The following is a 19,893-nucleotide window of genomic DNA, read 5'->3' on the forward strand; positions in this document are numbered from 1 at the left end:
CTCCCTGTAGAACTCTTGAAAGATGACGTCAGCAAAAAAAGTCATTATACTTGAAGATTTCCACAGGGAGAAGCAAAACATTCCAGAAAAGCTTTATAAAAAGCCTAGAGATGCTTTCTTTCTTCTGTTTGGGTAAACAGTTAAGAATACGAAGAAAAACTGTTCTAAAAATGAAAATAAGGGGAGTTAAATGTCAAAATACTGTTGAAATGGAGTCAACCATATCTAAGTTGTCCCATTAACTGTTGCTGAATTGCATTCAGTTTAAGTCTAACTGTGAAAGCCCTCAAAGGAGCAGAACCCACACGAATCCTGAAGAGCTCTATGAATAAAGAATTTCAAGGGGAGAACCTACCATCAATATTTAATTCATTTTGTTGAAGGTTGAATTAAAATTTGAATTATACAGCAATATATCTGGATTTTTCCATCTAACATCATGTTGCACAGCTGTCTGCCACTTACATGATACCTAAACTTTGCTAATTTATAAAAAGAGAGGTCTTAAAAAGAAGAATAATAAACCAGGGAAGCCAGGTAATTGGCAACTTGATTTAAATGCCCTTTTACACGTAGACTGTGATGTCAAACCCATTCTCTCTCTACTTAGTTCTTCCTTTCCCTTTTCTGTTAGAAGAAATTACATGTACAGCACAAACTGCTGGACAAACATTTTAAAGACGACGTTACACTGATATTCATGCAAGAAAGGTCTTAAAATCAAGAAGCAGCACAAAAAAAAACAGGAAGCTAGACAGACTTCTTTAGGTATGTAGATCTAGAGATAAAAGAGATATTAGGAAATAATCACATAAAACAAGAAATCATTCTTCTGTAAAATCAGTTTAAAATAAGTATTACCACTATTCCTAGTTATCATAACCCTTTTCCAGCTGGACTGCAAATTAATCAAAGTATCCAAACCTGCTACCGTCCACATAAAATTAATTGCTGACTAGCAAATAAATAAATCTATTTTAATAAGACATAAAAAGTAAAAATAATTAAAAAAAGACTATCAGCTTTCCTCACAAATTATGTTCCAACCTAAAAAAAACTAAAGTTGGTTGCAAGATAGAAAAAGCAATATAAAAAGAATTATGTCAAGAGCTCTTTTCAAAATCACTGTCAGTTCACTTCTGTGAGAGCTTTATAGCAGTACTGAAGAGTTTCTGGTTCCAAAAGGTGACATCCACATACAACACTTAGAACTAGTTTTAATCAAGGTTTAATGTAGTTATTGCTTAAAATGAGTCTTGACTTCAAACCTGGTTGAGGGCTCATATGTCCGTCAGTACCACCACAGTGTTATAATCTACTTTTAAACTCTCATGAGTTTGTAAAATCTACTGGGCAATTTTCTTACATGTGATTTTGACACAAAATGTAATCTGATCATCAAAATGTGAACTTTAAGATGTTTGGAAATGTATCAGATTTCTTCATTATTACTAAGATTTTTCTAATTATTAGATTTAACATAAGCTTGCAGAGAAGTTTACATCGATACTTTGTTATAACGATGAGCACGTCTTCTCACAAGAAAAGAGATTCCAGAAAAATACAAATATTTCAGCTGTTCCCTCAAACATTTTTAAAGTGCTTCTCATTAACACTACGGCTCTTCATAAGAAAACTTATTACAATATTAACAATATGAACAATATTAAAAAAGAAAGAGTAAAAACATAATAGCAGGATCAGTATCCAACCTACCATGAAGTGAGGCTCTAGACAGAACTTTAGTTCAGGTAAAAATATCCTGTTTTCAAATAAAGATGAAGAGAAAAATGTAATGGTACAGTTCTAAAGAAAAGGCTCTGGTTTATATAATGATACAACCATTTAATATTATTCGTTAAAAATAGGTTAATATTTACTTAAGTTCAGCTCCCTGTGTTCAACTGGCAACCGCAAAATTCTTCACTTGACTGAAGGCATTTTCTCTATACAATTTAATATGCAATCCTTACAGCATCTGTTCTGATTGCATTTCTTAAGTGGGTCACTATACAATATCTACATGGTACTGCCATGGGCTACAACACAGGAAACTTCCAATATAATTTAATCAATCAAAGTGAAAACATGAGCAAGCTCCAGGCCCCACTAATCTGGTTTACATTTTCACCAAGAAAAGAGAACAGCTTTGTACACATCCCAGACTTAGGCTTTGAAAGCTTTTGTAAAAGCCAGTATGAACAGATTTAAACAGTTTATCCAGCTGACCTATTCATTTCATTTAGAAACATCATACATATACAGCAAAACCAAGTACCACACACACAGACACAGTAAAAATAAAAAATAAAAAAAATAAAAAAAAATGAAGCTAATAAAGTTTTCTTGCATTCAGTTAATTGAGAAGTAAATTACTTAACACTGAATGCACAAAACGATTCCTTTCTATTTCTTAATCTACTTGTTACTCAGTACATCCAATTGCAGAACCACTCTTTCAATTTCATAGGTAACTACTGCTTTCCGTGCCATTTGCTTAAATATATTAATTCCAATTTCTGTTCTCCTCAGCAAGGATTATCCCCTGTATAATTTTCAAATACAAGTTTGTATAGAAATCTAAAAAAATTCATAATGTCATATTTTGGTTGCTACAAGAACAAAAGCATCCCTACAAATTTAATTACAATTAATGCACCTATAGCATATAATGGTAGATCTTAAAGTCATCTGTTTCAATCTATGTCATACTATGCAGAACAGCTGAGGTTGGAAAGGTCCTTTACCTGGTCCCACACCTACCCCAGAAGGGACACCAGAGCAGGGTGCCCAGGCCTACATCCAGATGGCTTCTGAAGAACTCTAAGGAGGAGATCCCACAGTATCCAGGCAGCCTGTGCCAGTGCTCCATCATCAACACAGCACAGAAGCACTGCCTAGTGTTCAGAAGGGACCTCCTGTGTTCCAGTTTGAGTCCACTGCCTCTGGTCCTGGGCAATGCTGAAAAGAGCCTGGCTCTGTGCTCTCTGTATCCTCTCTACAGATGTTTCTACTTACTGATAAGATTCCCCTAAGCCTCCTCTTCACCTGGCTGAATAGTCCCAGCTCTCAGCCTCTCCTCATAGGAGATGTGCTCCATTCCCTCTATCTTCCGCATGGCTCTTTGCTCAACTTTCTCTGTTATGTCCGTATCTCCTTTGTACTTGGCAGCCCAGAAAGGGCACAGTATTCCAGGTGTGGCCTCCTCAGTGCTAAGTAGAAATTTTCAGTCAGTTTCAGTCCTCAAAAAACTGCCATTAATTCCTTCCAACACAGAATTGCTCTGCTTTCACAGAACCCTGGGAAAAATAAATCTGTATGGTGTTTCAGCAAAGTGGATGTTTAGGAATGAACTCTAGGAATGAAGTCTTCATCTTCAAGATTTTAAAATGTTTTTCATAGTAGGCTGAGATGTTACTTACAAGGGCTAAGAATAAATCTGTTAGCTGCGTCATTCCTGAGATAATTGGATTTGGAAGCAATTTAACAATGTTTAAAAGCATAATCACTCTGAACAATACATATGAATCCTTAGGACAGAAAGGCATTGCAAGGTGTAGTTTCTGAGCTTAAAAATATGATGAAGACTAAATCAAGTTCCTTTTGCTTTGCGGCCATTTCTAAAGTGAGCAAAAGCAGTAGCAGACCACACAGACATGGTGGGCAAGGAAAATCCTGCTCAATTGCTACAAACAAACTACAGATGTACTTAAAAGCAGTCTTAAAACAGTGAGGGAGCTGCACAGCTCTGGCACTGTAGTTTAAAATTCCAGATTTTAGTGGCATCACAAACAGACATTGCCCAGAGTTGCAAAAGCTCCAACCCTGCAAATGTTCAAGGTCAGTTTACACGGGGCTTTGAGGCAACCTGATCTAGTGACTGATTGGAAGGTGTCCTTGCCTGTGCCAGAACTGTTTGAACTAGATGATCTTTAAGGTCCCTTCCAACCCAAAACATTGTATGAGTTTTTGATGTAATTTCGATATTCATCCTAACTCCCGTACTGATTTATACTCTTTGAGGTGCTATTGTCTTATTTTTCCACTCTGTTTCTGTATTGATTTTATATAATTTTCTGTTAATAATTAATTGCAATCTGAAACACAGAAGTTTACAAGAAGTTACCAGTGCATGGCTATATAATGTTGCAGAATGCAGCCTGTGATACTACCAATCTAAGATAATATAATTAGTGAGTCCAGAACTGAAATTCTAGTAGGCAAGTATTCTACTTTTTAAACCTGCAATGCTTATTTTTGACACAGCTATTTGTTTTCCTGTTCATAATGCATTTTGCTAATGGAAATTCTGTACAAACTTCTGCACATTGCCATTCTGAAGTCACAGTGACATGAGTTGCCTGACATAATAGTCATTACGTGCAAGTGCTTGCAGTTATCAAGTGATTGCAGTTATCAAGTACTGAGGACCATTTCTCCTCAATGATGCTGTTGCTTGGTGATAGTGATTAGATCTTGAAACACCTCTTACAAGGGATTTGGCTTTAATAACTTACTATCTGCAATTTTAGTAAAATTAATATCTACTCTGCATATTTTACTGTATTTTAGTAAACCCTAATAAAAATAGGTGGAAGATTTAATAAACATCGCTAAAATATTACCATGGTCCCCAGGCATGTCTCCATAAATTTCCTGAACTAGAAAGGATGAGATTTGAATTCTGCAAAGTAGATGAAATTAATTCAACAAACACCCAATTTCTGGTCTCCTACAGTGCTGTCTGGCCTGTGAATGTTAACATTTTTATTCAGATCAGGAACATGCTTTCCGAAGAAGTCATCTAACAGCCCCTAGATACCACATTCTGGTTTAAATTATGGAATGGATGGACAATGCAGAAATTGGATACTTTGAGATGGAGCTAAGTAAGAAGATACGTTCCAGAAGACCAGTTAAAGAATTCCAACTATTAACAGGTATTCAGTTCATCAAACTTGCCAATGTGATACCCATCTACGAGAAACGTAAGAAGAAAGATCAAGCAAACTACAGGCCCATCAGTCTGACCTCGGTGCCAGGACAGGTTATGAAGCAGATCGTCTTGATGGAGATCATATAACATGTATTATCATGTTGTGTTATCACAGCATCAGGCCCATCCATCAAGGGCTTGTGAAAAGCAGGTCCAGCTTCACAGAATCACAGAATCACAGTTTGACCAACCTGATCTCCTTCTGCAATCAGGTGGCCTATATAGTGGATGAGGAAAAGGCAGTTATTGTAGTCTACCTAGACTTTAGTAAAGCCTTTGACGCTGTCTCCTGCAACACTCTCCAGGAGAAGCTTGCAGCTCATGGATTGACAGACACTTTTCGGTATCCAACTGACTGGATGTCTAGACCCAGTAAATGGTAGCAAATAGAGTTAAATCCATCTGGTGAACAGTCACAAGTGGTGCTCCCTAGGGGTCAATATTGAGTCTGACTCTGTTTAATGTCTTTATTGATGATCTGGATGAGGGGACTGAGAGCACCTTCACTAAGTCTGCATGTGGTACCAAGTTGGGAGAAAGTATTCATCTGCCTGGTGGTAGAAAGGCCCTAAAGAGGGTTCTGGACAGTCTGGATTTCTGAGCTGAGGTCAACTGTATGAGTTTCAACAAGATCAAGTGTGGAGTCCTGCACCTTGGACACAGCACCCCTGTGCAACACCACAGAGCAGCTGGAAAGCTGCAGTTTATTTTAAGATGGTGAGAATTTTAATTAAAAAGTATTGTGAACGTATCCCCCAATGAACAATGTGATTCTCCTTACAGCACTATTGAAGGGTAAATAATTGCGGGCTTAATAGCTCAATAAAAGGCTAATGACTAGCCTGATAAGAAGTTTTATAGAAGTAGGCACAACAAATAGATTTAATTGCATGCTTTGTTTCTTGGTAAGGTCGAGTGTCCAACAAAGTTGTTCTGAAGGAAAAAGACAATGCTAGACAGATAGATTTATAGCACATTCAAATTAAATTCACAGAGAGAATGAATATTGTGAAGGCAAAGCCACACGACTTATAAAATACATTACTTATATTAAATGTTAACACCATGAAGCTGCCAAAATATACACAGAAGAATCTGTTACATAGACGTGTATAAAAAAAAATCTATGTTTTCCAAGCAAGCTGAACACAAGAAATGTTGAATAGTATAAAGTCAAAGTGCCAGCTTAGTGCCTCTGGAGAGCTGCCTGATAAAAGGCTCTGCCTGGGCTAGTTAACACAGCTTTATCACATCTCACCACTGAATTCAAACATGCAGTTTAATTTATTAACATCCACAGATGAGCTATCACAGAGCTCTCCTGAAACTACAAGCCTAAAGAGCCATACCCCTAAACTATCAAACGATAAAAATGAATTTGAAAAAGATAGATAATAAATCCTCTGTGGTCATTTGCATTGTAATGTAATGCAGAATGGTGATTTTAATCAGGCACTGGACAAAAGTGAAAGTCTTTCAGCATATGCACTCAAAAATTAAAACCAGGAAGGATTAAACTGGCATAAAATATGACATCCTTCATAATTAAAGCCTTATATACATCAGCCTTGAAAAATGAGAGCACACCATTTTATCATTACAACATTTGGCAAAAACACTCATATAAAGCAGAGGCACATTCTCAAGTGTGAATACTGATAAAAAAGTTCTGAATAACAAGTGTTTGAAACTTCAAAAGCTTCTCTATTGCCTATGACACTGACTTTTTATGTTAAAAAAGACTTTGTTTAAAGTAACTGTCTTCAGTTTTTATTTATGAGAGAAAGATGTTCACGTTATGTATCAAATGTTCAAGAGCCAAAACATCCTTAGAAAACAAGAAGTTCATAAAAAGTTCACTCACAAAGTTTTCCCCTCATTGCCATGATTGCTTTCTTAAGGTCCATACCAAGTAGCTGGAAAGCTATGCAAGCTGAAGCTGTCTTTATCTCCATTTATTTGGAATTCATATCACAAAAAAGACAAGTTCTGGAGGCCCATAAAGATCCATGCAGTCTTCCATCAAACTTCCCACAGAAACAGGGAAGAGTCAGTGGTTGATATTTCTTGTAAGACAGCAGCTCTTACCACATCCCAAATTCCTGAGAGCTAATGAAAATTTTGCTGCACTGCAAGGATGCTTACTCCACAGTGATTACTCATCAAATAGGTGCTGGGAGATTACATTCTCACCTCTGTCGAGGATGTAACTCCTACCATCAACTGAGAGAAGCTTTAAAATCTCCTACGTGTGAGGCAGTAACTTTTGTAGCTAAGATTAAAATAACAACCATCCTTTTTCTTTTTTTCCCCCCCATTTCAAGCATTGTGGTCAGTAAACAACTTTGGATTTAGAAGACAAAAAAACAACCCTCAAAGATTCGTTTCTAGTGTAAAAGACATGAAGTAGAGTTCCAAATAAATAACTTCTCCTATAGAAACAGAAAGAAAACCTACTTAGGTAACACATGTCTGTCTGGGAGATCTGACATTACTGAACATGTGGGGCATCGTTGTAAAAGTGGCAGTCATTCTTACCTGAAAGTATAAGTAAGAGATCAGTCTAATTTTTATGCCATAATTTTTTTGTCCTATTCAACTGTAAAACCAGGGGTGTGTATTTCATCATTTATGTGTTTCAGGACATAAAAGTACGATTTACTTTAGAGCTCAAAGTTTGTACCAGCAAACACAAATTCTGGAGAAAATTATTGAGCAATGTAATAGTAATCCACAGTAATAGTGGATTTTTAGTACATTAAGACAAAAAGCTGCCTGGACCACCAGAAATATTTGATCTTGCCTTTGGCCACCAGGATAGATAAATAGATTTCACACCTTCTCTCCTGAACAATTTTTCTGTCATCCTACATCTTTATTGCTTTTACCTGAAAATTAAAAATGCACATAATAAAAACATTGAGCTGCATTTTGCATTTCTGCCCTGAGTAGACAGCTGCATGTACTCAGCACCTACAGAACATACACCTAGAAACTTGACTGAGTGTATGTCCTTTTATTTTATCATGAGACAGAAAATCCTCAGCTTTGGTGGTGTTTACGTACTTTTATTTTTCTTAGAATATGTGTTTCACAAATAACGATACCCAGATACATGAGCATTCCTTGAAGTTTTGTTTCCCAGAAAGCAAATTATTAGCTGACTTCTATTTAGAGTAAGTTATAATTCCGCTGGTTTCCACTGGAAGTTTTCTCCAACATTCTGAGGAGGGAAATAGACTCTATTTTGATATCTCATTTTGTTTCTCATATTCTTTTGTTAGTATTAGAAGCTTCCATTAGCATTAGCACCACAAGGTGCACTGTCAATATAGCTTGGTATCCTAAAAAGCCAGAGTCTATCCTCTTTGGTTTAAAAAAATTAATAAATTATATACTACCCAGGAAGAGATAAAAGCTTTCTTTCTTGCCTTCTCTGTAAGAGATTAAAGAATCTAAAGGACTAAAGGTCTACTGTTCAAACATTTTTGACAATGCATATTCTTTAAGTATAGCAGGATGATTCTCAGTTGTAAACATGACACTGTATTGAAACGGTCTTTAGTTCAGACCTTCTAATCAAACTGAAACAGGCATTAAGGCATCAAGAAATTCACATTAATTGCTTCAGTTCAATATATATATTTAATCAACATGCCCTCTCTTTCAAAATGAAGTGTTGTTTTAGCATTACTACAAGAAGAAATCAGTGTCAGTTCATCTAATTAACTATATGCCTTCTACTGAATTCAGACTTCTAAGGCTACATCTGCAAAATGGATAACTCACCATCTGTATGGGCAGCACTGTAAGTTACCATTTGCCAAATAACAGTTTAATAATGCCATCAGCTTGTTGTTGTTGTTTTCAGTGACAAACCAGACTCTCAACTGACAGCTGTTTATTCATGTATTCTTTGTGATGTAGCATATTGGAAAACACACCATTAGTGTAATGGGTGTTATAGGAAAATAGACAAAAAAGCCTACTTTCTACTTTAATTGAAAAAGACTTAATAGACTGTCAGTCTAGTAGCAATTTAATATGCTCTTAGAAATTTATTAATACCTTTCAGATAGTTCGGCACTCCATTGTGAGCTGGCCAAAATGCTTCTAATTGTATTTTCAAATATTATCTTCGGAAGGAAAAAAATTCCCAGGAAGTCTGTTATAACTCAAAGATCATTTCTTGTTTCTAAGTGTACTAAAACCTCAAACCGTTGTATTCTATTTAGGATCAGAAAATTAGCTGAATAATATTAAAAAAAAAAAAAAAAAAAAAAAAAGTGCAAACAAAGCAAATATTTTCACAAGTCTACATAATGCCTAAATTGAATCGGACCTTGCAAGCTAATTAAACAAGGTATTCTATTACAAAGCAGTCCCGCTATCTTCCATATTAACAAACATTTAAAGTACCAGGGGGAGAACTTGATAGCCAGCATGACATGTAAAGAACTACATCATAACATCTAAACATCATCAGAACAAGCAAAAAGATTACACAAAGAGGGAGAAAAAAGGCTCTTTTGGCTGAGAGATTCATATGCCCCTTCCAAGTGGCAGCCAAGCAGGGTAGACCAGGGCCATTGCTTGAATAACTCAGAGGCTTAGCCTTCTCCTGCAAAGGGAGAATTCACCACCTTTACTAAATCCATCTTGCTGTTTGGCCTCCTCTCTCCCCAGTGACCTTGCAGAGACACAAGTGTGTAAATCTAAAGGAATGGACTGAAAGCAATGGCTTTGAAATAAACAAAACTAATGGAGAACTTCATAACATCCATGTTTCAGTTACCAGCAGGTGGATGCTGCCAGCAACCAACACTACAGAGGAACAGAATGGATTTATTTTTCTCCAATACCTACAGTATTACTGCATGTGATACTTTTTGTAATGTTACACCTCAGAATGCAACCAAATAACCTCAGATGCACATAAATCGACCTGGAAAAGGAAACAGAGAAAGAATAGAAAGAATGAATCATTAGAGATATAGAATTCACTTGCTGAGGATTGGAATATAAGTCAATAGTCAGGATGATAAATGACAACTGGGTATCATTTCATTAAAACTAGGCATGCTGTCAAAACTCGAGACCTGTGATGATCTGAGGAAACACCTACCATACTGTAACTAGCATTAAATAAAGCAAAACCCAATTCTATCAGTGGATATATATACATCTTTTCTATTTCTTCAAAAAAGCATTCATTAAGGATTTTTCCCCTATGCACTGTAAGTAAACAAAGTTTATTTATCTCCAGGTAAAGATAATAGAACAGTAAGTCCCACAGTCAGCTTATTCAGATACCACCAAAGCAACATGCATGAGAAGGCATTTCTTGACATTTTTTCTCACATTTCTTCTGCCTGTTTGGTTGAAGATTCGAGACACACAGCTCAGCTTGTTGTTACCCCAACACCCACCTGTCCCACACATAAACACCTGTCATGCATCCTTCCTAGTACTGGTGCAAACAGTACATGTACAGGGGACACTTTGTGCTGAAAAACAGTCTTGGCATGCTCTAAAACAGCCTCAAGAAAGACAGACCTTCATAGGATAATTGCTGAGACCACAAGCAGCAACATTCACATGAAAGCATTAAAATAGTACTAGTTCATTTTAAAATGTATAAAGTAAGATAAATAAATAGAAGATATATATATATATTGTTAATTTGTTACTTAGCCCATTTACATCTACATACTGTAAAATTAATAATCTTGTTTAATTGTAGTGACATCTGTATCCGACAGATCTTATATGTGGTGCAACTGTCAGAAGATCATCTTTTCAAATTGCATGAGAAAAGTATAAGAAAAGTAAATTTAAAAAATGGAAAAGCCAACAACTGTACTTTCCATCCACTATGACTTGCTGCATGCATATAGGATGTTGTTCACTTAGTATAATTCTTTTTGTTTTGTTGTGTCTATCTTTTGTTTGGCACAATGTTGTCTTTTAACATGTTTTCATTAGAACATATGTTGTAATGCTGTTACAAATTTCAAGTCAAATAACTTTCATAATTTTTTCCAGGGGTTTGTCAATGCTGATCAAGCCAAACTGTATTCATAAATGCATGTGAGGTGGAGTAGAGTATAACTTCTTTGTTATAAAATGCTATTTTGAATTTGAAACAAAAAACTATAGAGGTAATACAAGCAAGGAACAGGACATATTGCAGTATGGCATCTCTTAAGTAATTGAAAATGATTTTTAGGAGTGCAACCAACAAAACGAAGAAAATAATATTACTGCATCTGATGCACAGAGATATTTGTTAATATTGCAGGCTCCACATATGCAGTGACTCAGTGATTTCATCTGGATCATTGTTTCTGCTCTATTTCCTAAAACCATTCAAGGATTTGGAAATCTATTGGTACAGATTACTAGACACACTTCTGTGAGAGTACACAAGAAACAGGCTTGGGATATGAAGTCCTCTTCTAGTGCAGCACGAACACCACTATCTTCACTGCTTTTTTTCCCCCTTATACAGTAGGGGAAATAGCTAGAGTACAACACATTGTTTATGCCCAGACAGCAAGTACACTTCTGGCAGCAGCAACCAGGCAGTACAAATTAGTGAACCCTCAAGATACTATTTCATGTAGATATTAAGAGACTGGAGATATATTCTGCTCTTTTTACTGTTAACTTTGTAAATGAGCAATTCAGTAAGAGGTTTGGGTCATTTGAATTTATATCAAGGTATACCAGAGATATAAAGCTTTTAATTATTGCTAAGTATTTCCAGTACAGCTATTTCCTTTCTTTACATGCAATCATGAAATCTCAATATGTATTTCAGTTCCAGGTTTAGCATTCTCCTGATGTGCACAAATATTAGGATCCTTATTCACTGCAATTATTCTCAGAGGTATCGAAGGGTTTATAGGAATGGCGAGGAGAGTAAATGAGTTACCGTGATGACACGCTCTTCTGCTTGTTCCCACTTTGGGCAACGATAAATGAGTTTACAGGGAAAAAATAAATAATAATAATAATAAAAAAAAGCACACCATGCTGTGACAAATCAGACCCACATAAATGTTTATGGCTGCATCTTTAAAATTCTAATAAATCCTAACTGTTACTTCTGGCTTACAAATGCAAGCAAAATTATTTAAAAATAGGATAAAGATTTGTTGTTCTAAAACCAAATGACTAAAGCAATATTCATAAAATTTCTCTCTGCCGGAAAGGTAACTGAAAATGGAGAGAGCAAGACAATATATCAGTAAAATTGGTCTTTCTTCATGTCCTTGAAATAGCAAACCCTTTCTTACTGACAGTATGGAACAAAGAAATCACCTTGCAATCTATGTCTTAAGATGTTTAAAGCCTTTAATTTAGTATAACAACTTCTAAGTGTCACCACTTAGTCATTTTGTGGCACAATGCTATAATGTGCACTAGAGTGCCAAACACCTCAGGGTGCTCCACAAAGCTTCTGGGCTTACATTTAACTTGGTAAAAACATCTAGCCTACAAATATATTTTCTCTTGCAATAAAGTCCAAACATTAAAGTGTGAAGTGTTCTTAAGAGAGCAAGTTGTTTATAGCTAAAAATTCCCTGTTACTATGCCCTTCACCTGTAGTTTTGTTTCTCCAGAGCACACACTAGCATCTGTGGCTTTTGCACCACTGTCTGTGTCACTGCAGCATAACTTATACAACAGACAATCGTGACTATAAACTGTATCCCTAAAAAAAATAAAAATGTGTTTTATAGGTGAAAAAGAATACAAAAAAAAGAAAAGCAACACTATATTTATTTCAGACCCCTGACAGAAAGCTAGATCCTTTTAATACCACATTAAATCTCCGCTAGGCTTCCAGAAATACAGCACGGTCTGAGTTCAGATATACATCTTTCTTCAGTGTTTGAGTTCATTCTTAAGGGTGAATAAATTCAATTTTTTTTTTCCACCCAACAACATATTTTAAACTGCTTCCAATTTATAGTTGTCTATAGACCTCTCACATTCATAGCAGCAAGATCAGAGGCAATCTCCACTGCTGTCACATGCATGAAGGCAATAACGCAGAACTGATTTCCCTCTCAGTGTGAATGGAAAATGAAAATAAAATAAATCCATGATCTACACGATGCTACAATACAAGTCTCCTGTAATACAATCGCAAAATAATAATGAAGAACATCACAAAATAAGTGCATCCCAGGCTTTTCACAGCCCTACAGACAAAAATGTGTATACACATTGCATACATTTCCACTTCTCTCCCAGACTGCATCTTATGTACTCAGTGATAAACCTGGGCCAAATACTGTCTAGTCAGCAAAGCAATAGGAAGCAAAGACCTCACCACATAAAACATGATTCTGAAGTGACGAATGCTATCATAAAATTAACACCTGTTGTCAACCTTTTGCCTCTTCAGACACAGACAAACATTATAGCTCAAACCAAACATTATGGAGACATAATGTCCAAACTTATCCATTAACCGTCTCTAGCTGCACCGCCATGCGGTGTCCCCAGCACAGAAAGTTTTTATGTCTGGAATCCTCGCTGCCTAGAATAGGCCCAGGGCTTTATTTAAAGTGTGTGCCAATAAATAAGAGAATTCTACTTGGTTCAGACACTACCAGAAAAAAAGATTTGGCTTCTGGCCCAGCACACAACCTTGTGCCAATATTTTCTCTCTCATATCAAATAGGAGTAATGGCCTCTGCTAATAGCAGACAATATATGACCAGTGCTCATTTGACAAGAAAGGTCCTGAACACAATCTATTCTGGTGGTCTGTATGCTTTCAAGAACGAGAGGGCAAGCAGAATTTGGGAGGAAAGATAGCAGGGCAAGCTAGCAAGAATGCACTTATCTGTGAAATAGTGAAGCAATCAGGCATTGTGGTATTTTTAGATACTTTCTTTTTCAAGTGTCAAAAGATTCTGAATAAATCACGATGGCAAACAGGATGGCCAAGATGGGATAGATTACATCTGAACACTGAGCAGATCAAATATTCAGTTTCAACCCAAAGCATGAGTCCTAAGTGCATATCTGATACACTGTAAAAGCTTTCCACGACACAAGCTATCTACTTCTCTTATGGCTACATTAACTGCTAGATTCCATCGGCCTCTCTATATTTCATAAAGTCTAAAACCACCTGGAGTCAGTTCTCTGAACAGAATATACCTGAAAAATCACCCACATGTTTAGTTATCTATATTAATTCTTCTAGCGCGACTGGAAGCTTCAAAGCACAGATTAATGAAAACATTTTGTATAAAATCTATAAAGTTGGCACTGGTGGGAAGCCAAGGCGTTTTCGGCATTCACACCAAACGTAGCTCTCAATATTATAATTTTGCATCTAACCACGGCTTCATGTGCTCACTGAATACAGAAACTAGAGATGGAGACAAAGACAAAAATTTTAAAGAGGCTTACACTGTATACAGTTCTTCAGTTCATTCCTCCATCCTGCATGAATGAGAAATAATGTTTTACACACACTATATTTGCATTTACCTGCACTTGTGGTATAAAGATGTCTCCTTCATTAGATCAGGAGTCCATTTAATTTTTTCCTTTCCTTGCATATTTCTAACTTGCACATAAATGCAAGGCATTTCAAAGTAGCATTTCTGACTGTGGCTCCTACAAGCAGAATGCATCTGTGTTACAAAGGAATCAGGCAATAAAAATGACAAGGTGTCTCAAATCTAAGATGACGAGTGTTTAGGAACAACAGGTCATTAGTAGAAAAAGTGACACTGACAGCTGACAGACAGCATGCCATGAACGTCCTAGGCAAACCAGAGTTCTGATAAGAGCATTGATGGAAGACACTTGCAAAGTCACTGCTTCTCATTGCAACAGATGAATCCAAACCAGGATGTGAAGGACTTCATCCAACATACACCTTCCTTTTCCAGTATCCCTCTATAGGGCACACTCTCATTAATATCAATCTCAAGTGGAATAAGAAGCTGTTTCTTCATTCCTCATTTTTTCTGTCACTGTTTTCCAGTGTATATTTTGAAAACTTTCATCATTTTTCTTGACATTTGTTTTCCTAAGTTTTTACTTAACTCTTATGTAGCTTTTTGTTCTCTGTAACTGCTCCCACTACCTCCTAAGAATAACCCAAGCAACAAGAGCAAGCTGTTTGTTAAAACCAAAGGTGATCACTACTGTATAACTATCTCCTTAAGGTATGATGGAGAATACCAAACTCCAGGATAACGTCAAGTTGTACAAACACTTTTCAATGCTACCAGTTGTTCTACCTGTTGTCACCTGTTGTCGCTTCCACATTATGCAGCATTTGAGACTGCCCTGTCTCACCACAGAGAAAACTTTGAGACTTATAATGAACAATTTCACAGCTTTTGTAAAGATTTATGCTGTCTGAATAATGAAATGGTTACTGGTCAATACAATCCCCATTCTGAATTTGATAACCTACAGGAAAGCAAGGAGTAACTCTGATAGTGCCTTATGAATACTACCATTCCCAGACACTTAAATTTGTCCTAGATATTCAACTCACAAGACATCTCATGGTTAAACTTATTCTTGCCCACTGAATTGTTTCTAATAATTTCCCTCTGTTCTCCTGGTTTTGCCAAGACACTTTATTGCCTTTACCTGATAACATATGAATTTTGGCTGCCACTAGCACAAACACAACTGCCTCACAGATAAGACATGGATGAAGTCTTTCACTGGGTCGAGGGATGAAACAGTTCACCTTTACAATGGCTGAATATTTCAGACAGGAAATGTTTTGTTACTCAACAACTCCCAGCTGTGCTCCAACCAACACTAGCTTGAATACAAAAGATGCCCTCTGAGCTGCAATACGGTAAATGTAAGGGGAAGAGCAGCCAAAAGGCATCATTATTCATTTAAGGGTACAAAATGTTTCCTTTTTTTGTTTGTTTGTTTTTTTGGTTTTTTGTTTTTGTTTTGTTAATAATTTTCATTAATTTTCATAGTTCAAGCTGCATGTGCATTACTTTGGCTTTACTTTGCTTGGAAAAATGAAGCAGATAATTACACTTCCATTGGTTATGTTTTCTGATTTTAATGCAGCAAAGCCCTGTACTGCAGACACAATATTTAAAATATTACTTCTTTTTAAATGGTAGTTTATATTTGAAGAGGAATACTGAGAACAAATCTATTGAAAACTTCCTCACTGAGTAACCAACAAACACGTTCTCAAATGCTGATGACCCTGGAAATGGATTGCAAGCCTAGAGGCAGACAACTGGAGAAAAGAAAGGTGGACTGGGAAGTTTAGACCAAAAAGAATCAAAATCTTGAGAAGATGAACACTAATGTGCTTGCTCATATAAGAAAGAAGCCCAGAGCAGTAAAGCTTCCTTAAAAAAATCAAGCCAGTGGTGAGACATATACATTGAGTGGTGATCTCCTAAAAGAGGAGAATTTGCTTTTAGCATTATCATTTTTATCTTTATTTTTTCTATTTCTGGCACAAGAACGAATTTCTGAGAGGAGCTTTTCCTGCAGTAACTCATGTTCCAATCACATTTTGCTTTTTACTTTCAAACAGTGCAAAAGTGTATCTTGGCTCTGACCACAAGTTTAAAATGAATCCAATCCATTGTTCAGTGCTAAAACTGACAAGGCATGCATATCAAGAGAACCAACACAGAACACAAACAATATATAGCTCAACTGAAAACATTTTATGTAAAAATACCATCTTGATATATCACTTTATTTTTATGGCATTGATTCAGATCATATTCCCCCAGTTTACATAACTTTCCTGTCACTACTATCTAAACCTGTAAGATGAAACATTAAGTTGCAAACACTTTATGCTTCAACACCTACAGTAACGACCCATAAAACAAATTACACCTCAATAGCAGCTGCACAAATCCTACTGTGTCTGAGTTATCACCTGAGCTGTGTTTAGCCCAACCAGACCTGTTGGTATAGCACAGGTGCCAGTGCTTGTCAGTGATGAAGAACATGGGGTGAAAAAACAGTGACTTTCTGATACATAATGGAGAAGAGCTGTAAGGCTGACAGGGGCGTATGCGGAGGAAAATGCCTCAATTCCAGTTTTGGGGCTGTGATTTGAAAAGCTATAAGAAGTATTAGCACATCACACAAGTGGCTGAATCCTTTGCTGGATTCCCGTAGTGAAGACTTTCTGATTTAATTTCTGCCCACATAGTTGAGCTGATAGCCTAAAACTAATTGCACACTCAGAACAAAAGTTCTCTATCCATATGGCAATAGATCCTGAACCCTATATGAAGGGCTATGAGCCCTAACATGCAAGTTAGGGCAGTAAGGAGAGTGAAAAGCTGAGTACAATCCAACAGAAGACATGAGGCTGAGCTTCTTCAAACAAGGAGAAAGACTACCCTGAAACATGAGAAAACAGGCAAAGGGTGAAACACTGCTGTGTCTCTCAAGCAACTTCACAACAGCGCTGTTACTGTGCACTACCATCACACAGTTTATGAGAAATTTAGCAACACAGAAGCAAATATGAAACAGTTTTCCATCCTTCCTTAGAGAACAACTTTCCTTATTTCTGACTGGCTATTTTGCAAAGTTATTCATTTTTCCTTCGATCTTTCTCTGCTTAGCCACTTTATATCAAGCAGGGCATCAAAATATCACATACACTGAATCCATGCAGCTTTGTTTCTAAACATATGTTGAGAGTACAGCTTTTAACATCCTGGTAGGTATGGAAGACAGCAAAGTTTGCTTTTCTCCTCCTCAAAACACAAGTTATTTTGCAACCCTTCTCAGGTGTATTCCACATTGCAATGCTGAGGAGCAAAAGACAGCAAATAGCCTCTAGCTTACTAGAGCATGCTGCTCTCCATGAGGTAGATGTTACCTAAGCAGCGAGAAGATACAAAGGAGACTAAAGCAGAAACGGGAACGTGGGACTGACCAAATTATCTCCCCGGAGTTTGGTGCTTGGTGCCCCCGGAGGTCCATTCTCAGCCCTGGGTCTCTTCAGCGAAGGCAAAAGTACCAGGTCGGCCACAGCGAACACCTTACTGACGGTTTTTTGCAAAGCTTTCAGCTCGTCTCAGCCCGAGCCCCCCGGCATTAAGCGTTTGCTTACCGTCCCCATAGGCGCAAAACAGCACAGATGCATTTACCCCATGCAAGCAGGCAGCTCCCCCTGCAAACCCCACGCCAAGTTGCGGGACTTGCTGCTTAAAGGTAAAAGGAAAAAAAAACAAACAACCAAAATAACTACCCCCCAAAAAAAAGAAGAAGAAAAAGCAAAAAGCTCCTCGCCCCCACGCCGCTCCCGTCCTACCGCCTGTGGAGCTGGCCTCCTCCAGCTGCGCCGAGATGCTCTCCACCCTCCTCACATTCATGCTGGGAGGCAGAAGGCACCCAGAGCCGCGGCGGGGAGCGCGGCAACACCGCCGCGCCGGAGCCGCGGAGCCGGAACGGGGCCGCGGCGGAGCGGAGAGGTGCGGGCCGGGCGCGGCGCGGTGGAGCGGAGCGGGGCCCCGCCTCGGAAGCAGCAGCACCTCCCCCGCCACTCGCGGCGGCGCGGGGCGGGCCACGAGGGCTCAGGGCCACCGCTTCAGCCTATGCCCCGTCAGGCCAGACTCCCTGCCTGTACCGTGCGGGGTCGTAAGGTTAGGCGTCCCCGTGCCTCGAGGAGGAAGCCGAGGAGCGGAGCCCTCGGGAGAGCTGGGTCTACCGTGGGGAGTACCCTGAGAGCGCCCGGGAGGGCCGCCCGGCGGCTTCACACAGGTGGTTGTGCATCACCTGTTACCGCCCTGTCTCTGTTGCCGAGACTGCCGTGGTACCGAGCCCTCGCGATGGGGACGTTACACACCACGAGGAGTGTGGGCACGGGCTGGGGGCATCGCCACAGCTCCCGGGGATCTCTGGTGCCAATGCCAGCAACATCACGGCCATCAGCGCAGAGCTGAGTGCGCATCATGCATCAAACCCAATCCTTGCTTACAAAACACTCTGACCAAATTATAGTAAATGGTGCTGTAGGATATGAAATCTAGGTAGGCACATGTGGAGTGGAGAAACAACACCTGATGGAAGTGATTTGCCTGGGCCCTTTGAAGGAAATGCAGATAATCCCACTGAAACCAATGAGATCTTACCCTGTGATATCAAGAAAGGTTTGGCTATTGCACTTAAAACAAAACAGGAAATGTAGTTTTAAGAGGCGGTCGTAGCACCTCTAATCTTTAAAGACTTTCCATGACATATCATTACAAAATGCTTTCACTACGGCAGCTCTCCCAGTTCATTTCTGTGTGGAGAGACCCTTGGTCTTCTTTACTGTTGTTCTCTTTTGCATGAATAACTTGTTTCAAAAATCACAGTTTTTCCTTTTTTATTCCTTTTATATATATATATACATATATATATATTCCCCAACTATCACAGGCAAATAAAGGTTATAGATTTCACTACCTAAAATCTTAAATATTATTCTTGGTGTCAGGTGACAGGATGAGGGAAAATGGCAGCAAGTTGCACCAGGGGAGGTTTAGGTCAGATAAGAGGAAAAAACTTTACAGAAAGGGTTGTTAGGCACTGAAATAGGCTCCCCAGGGAGGTGGTTGAGTCCCCATCCCTGGATGTGTTTAAAAAACATGTAGTGCTCAAGATGTAGTGCTCAAGAACATGATTTAACAGAGGGTTGTTAGTTTGGGTAGCATGGTTAGGTTGCAGTTGGACTTGATGATCTTTAAAGCCTTTTTCCAACCAAACAATTCTATGATTATATTATTATTTTTTGATACTTTGAAGACTCTTACTGACTGAAAGATAAAGGAATAACTTCTACACTGCACCACCAACAAACGTGATGGAAAACAATCCTATTCTCAACTGTTCCATGGGACAAA

The 19,893-nt window shown here is 38.1% G+C and overlaps 1 protein-coding gene across 4 annotated transcripts in view; it reads right to left on the reverse strand.

The window, feature by feature from the left end:
• The window catches only part of KCNIP4 (potassium voltage-gated channel interacting protein 4), a 375,533-nt gene extending 357,005 nt beyond the window's left edge, over window positions 1-18,528 (reverse strand). For 2 of the 4 annotated variants that reach the window (XM_072334037.1, XM_072334032.1), the window contains exon 1: window positions 18,321-18,528. In XM_072334037.1, coding sequence (XP_072190138.1) covers window positions 18,321-18,381 — 61 coding nt within the window. In that variant the 5' untranslated portion in view covers window positions 18,382-18,528. Of the gene's footprint in view, window positions 1-17,942; window positions 18,112-18,320 lie in introns of those variants that run through there. The other 2 variants (XM_072334043.1, XM_072334042.1) reach the window with 2 other exon arrangements.
• Between the last annotated feature and the right edge of the window lie 1,365 nt (window positions 18,529-19,893).

Source organism: Excalfactoria chinensis, chromosome 4 (assembly GCF_039878825.1).
Source record: "Excalfactoria chinensis isolate bCotChi1 chromosome 4, bCotChi1.hap2, whole genome shotgun sequence".
In the NCBI taxonomy this organism is placed as follows: domain Eukaryota; kingdom Metazoa; phylum Chordata; class Aves; order Galliformes; family Phasianidae; genus Excalfactoria; species Excalfactoria chinensis.